This window comes from Galeopterus variegatus, unplaced genomic scaffold (genome assembly GCF_000696425.1).
Source record: "Galeopterus variegatus unplaced genomic scaffold, G_variegatus-3.0.2 Scaffold10000, whole genome shotgun sequence".
Lineage (NCBI taxonomy): Eukaryota > Metazoa > Chordata > Mammalia > Dermoptera > Cynocephalidae > Galeopterus > Galeopterus variegatus.
This window is the reverse complement of record NW_007736111.1, coordinates 49,349-51,861: the sequence shown is the minus strand read 5'-3', so window position 1 is coordinate 51,861 and position 2,513 is coordinate 49,349. Positions and strand designations below refer to the sequence as shown.

General features: G+C 32.8%; 1 protein-coding gene across 1 annotated transcript in view; it reads left to right on the top strand.

Moving 5' to 3' along the window:
• LOC103609726 (collagen alpha-2(V) chain) overlaps positions 1 to 2,513 on the top strand; it is a gene marked incomplete at its 5' end in the record, with an annotated part of 41,147 nt that overhangs the window by 16,019 nt on the left and 22,615 nt on the right. Inside the window, 3 exons of the mRNA XM_008594017.1 lie at positions 1,481 to 1,534; positions 1,732 to 1,785; positions 2,201 to 2,254. Of these exons, the coding sequence (XP_008592239.1) occupies positions 1,481 to 1,534; positions 1,732 to 1,785; positions 2,201 to 2,254 (162 nt within the window). The remainder of the gene's footprint in view (positions 1 to 1,480; positions 1,535 to 1,731; positions 1,786 to 2,200; positions 2,255 to 2,513) is intronic.

The following is a 2,513-nucleotide window of genomic DNA, read 5'->3' as shown; positions in this document are numbered from 1 at the left end:
AAAGAAAGAAAGAAAGAAAATGAAGTGAAATATAGAAAAGTTTTACCTTAGTGATAATTATTATTATTTTTTTTAATAAAAAACTAATTAAGGGTGAAATACTTTAGCAAATTATGAATTCAAGAGATCTCTTGCCTTTTAGTTAAATACAGTATTTGAGTGTATATTTCATAAACAGTCTAAGTAAATCTGGTATATTGTTTCTATTTTACGTCATGAGTAGTGCAGTACTGTTTGAATAAGTAATGCATTGACAGTTTGTTTTAAGGGGAAATCCAAAGTGTGTATCTATTGTGCCTATGGAGTAAATCTGGTATATTGTTTCTATTTTACGTCATGAGTAGTGCAGTACTGTTTGAAGAAGTAATGCATTGACAGTTTGTTTTAAGGGGAAATCCAAAGTGTGTATCTATTGTGCCTATGAATTAACTTTGAAAATGCAGCATAATCAGATCAGGACATAAGCAATGACTACTTTATTTTTAGTGAGGGCAATACATTGTTTCAGAAAAGGAGCAGAGCAGATCATTTACTGCAATCTCATAGTAAAGGAAAAAATTGAATAACATCTTTTATCTGTATGAAAAAATGTCCGTGAATATAAGTAATGAAATGATCTTTATATTTAATCGGCCCTTTAAGGAACTCCATTAGGTAAATTATTGGAAGAATATTTTGGGATATTGGAAGAAGGCAAATATTGGAAGAAGATTGAGAGAGTATAAGAACACAGTTTTCTCATGTTCTTGTCAAAAATGTGAAATTCAAAAGTCATATTTGTTCCTTAAGTTTCTTCAGTAATACATACAGAAGTTAGATGACAAAAGAATCTTTAAGCTGATATGAGAAGGCAATAACACAAATATCAGAGAGAGCTTGTTTTTGAAAGGACTCCCTCAGTTTGGAGGTTGTGACTATGTGTCCAGAAGAGCTGGGTTGTGTCCCCATGTGGTAGCTGTCTTACGCTCTGTTAAAGAACACATCAACCTCAATAGAGCCAGGTGGCGACACTTCTTTTCACCTCAAAAGAATGCAGAAAACTGAATGTTTTAGCACAATTTCACTTTTTTAAATAAAAAGAATGATACTTTGCTATTATGTTATAACTTAAGAAAAGCCTCTTTTCAATCTACTCAAATTTCAAAATAGATATTAGTAAAATTAACTAGGCTAGGAAACACAGAAACATTGTTGAAGAATAACATTAATTTAGAACTAATGTCTGAGGCAGTTTTAAGTATGCACGAGTTGAGTTGGATGAAAGAAATTAAAACATTCTATAGACAAAACCCAGTGGAAATGGCTTTTTACTAGACAGAAAAATCTTGAAAATATACACATTATATCATTTATTATAGATAATGATTTGCAAAAGCAGCCAAACTACACAAAACAGTCCCTTCTTTTTTGTTTTTTGCTTAAGCATGGGGATTTCTGTATATTCTTTTCCTCAATATGTCTATGTTCTGTTAATTGACAGGGTCTTCCAGGTCCCTTGGGCCCTCCTGGTCCTGCAGGTCCCACTGGAGAAAAGGTAAGTCACAAGTTGTTACAAAATCATGAGGCCTGAATGCTGGCTCTTTCGTAAAGTTTTGTCTTTTATAACAGCCAACTAGATCATCTCAGAGTTCCCCCACTTTCTGCTCCCACACTATGTGTGCCAAATGTCCTACAATTGCATTATGTGTTGCTGCTGCTTTGGACAATAACCATCTGAAATCTGCTTTTTAGGGTGAACCTGGTCCTCGAGGTTTAGTTGGCCCCCCTGGCTCTCGTGGCAATCCTGTAAGTGACGGTATTTTGATGTTCTTTAGTGTGAGATCGAGCAATAAAACAATTCATTATTTTGGTTTGATAATTTATGTAACACATGCCTTTTGGTTTAGGCTATTTATAACTTCCTAGCTTTTAAATTTTTACTTTTCTAATTAAACTTAAAAAATTATCAGTTATACAATCTATTAAGTCTAGGTAAGGAGCTTATTTACTAAATAATTAAGAAGCTTCTTTGAGACTTTTGAGCTTGGAAATTTTGTTCTATGACCTATATCTTTATTTCTCCCTTAAGGGTCTTCGAGCAATATGTCTAATTTCTTTATATATACATTTATAACTCCATCAAATTTATATAACTGTATTTTAAAATATGATTTCTGTTTAGAACAATGTATGAAATCTATAGTAATCTGTCTTCTTCTAGGGTTCTCGTGGTGAAAATGGCCCAACTGGGGCTGTTGGTTTTGCTGGACCCCAGGTATAATTTTCAAAAACTTCTAATTTACAAATGAACATTCCTCATGATATAGCAGTGAGTTTAGTTATCACTGTCATATGTTCTGAAGGTATATTAAGGATTCTGGAAAGTTTACAGTTTTCTAAGCAATATTCTCATTTCAGCACATTTTTTTCATTGAATGGCACAAAAATTGATGAGTTTGCCCTATTTGAGCTTTTTAAGTATCTGTTACAATAAAAATGTGGTGGGATAGCTTATTTCTTCAGTTGTCTTCAAA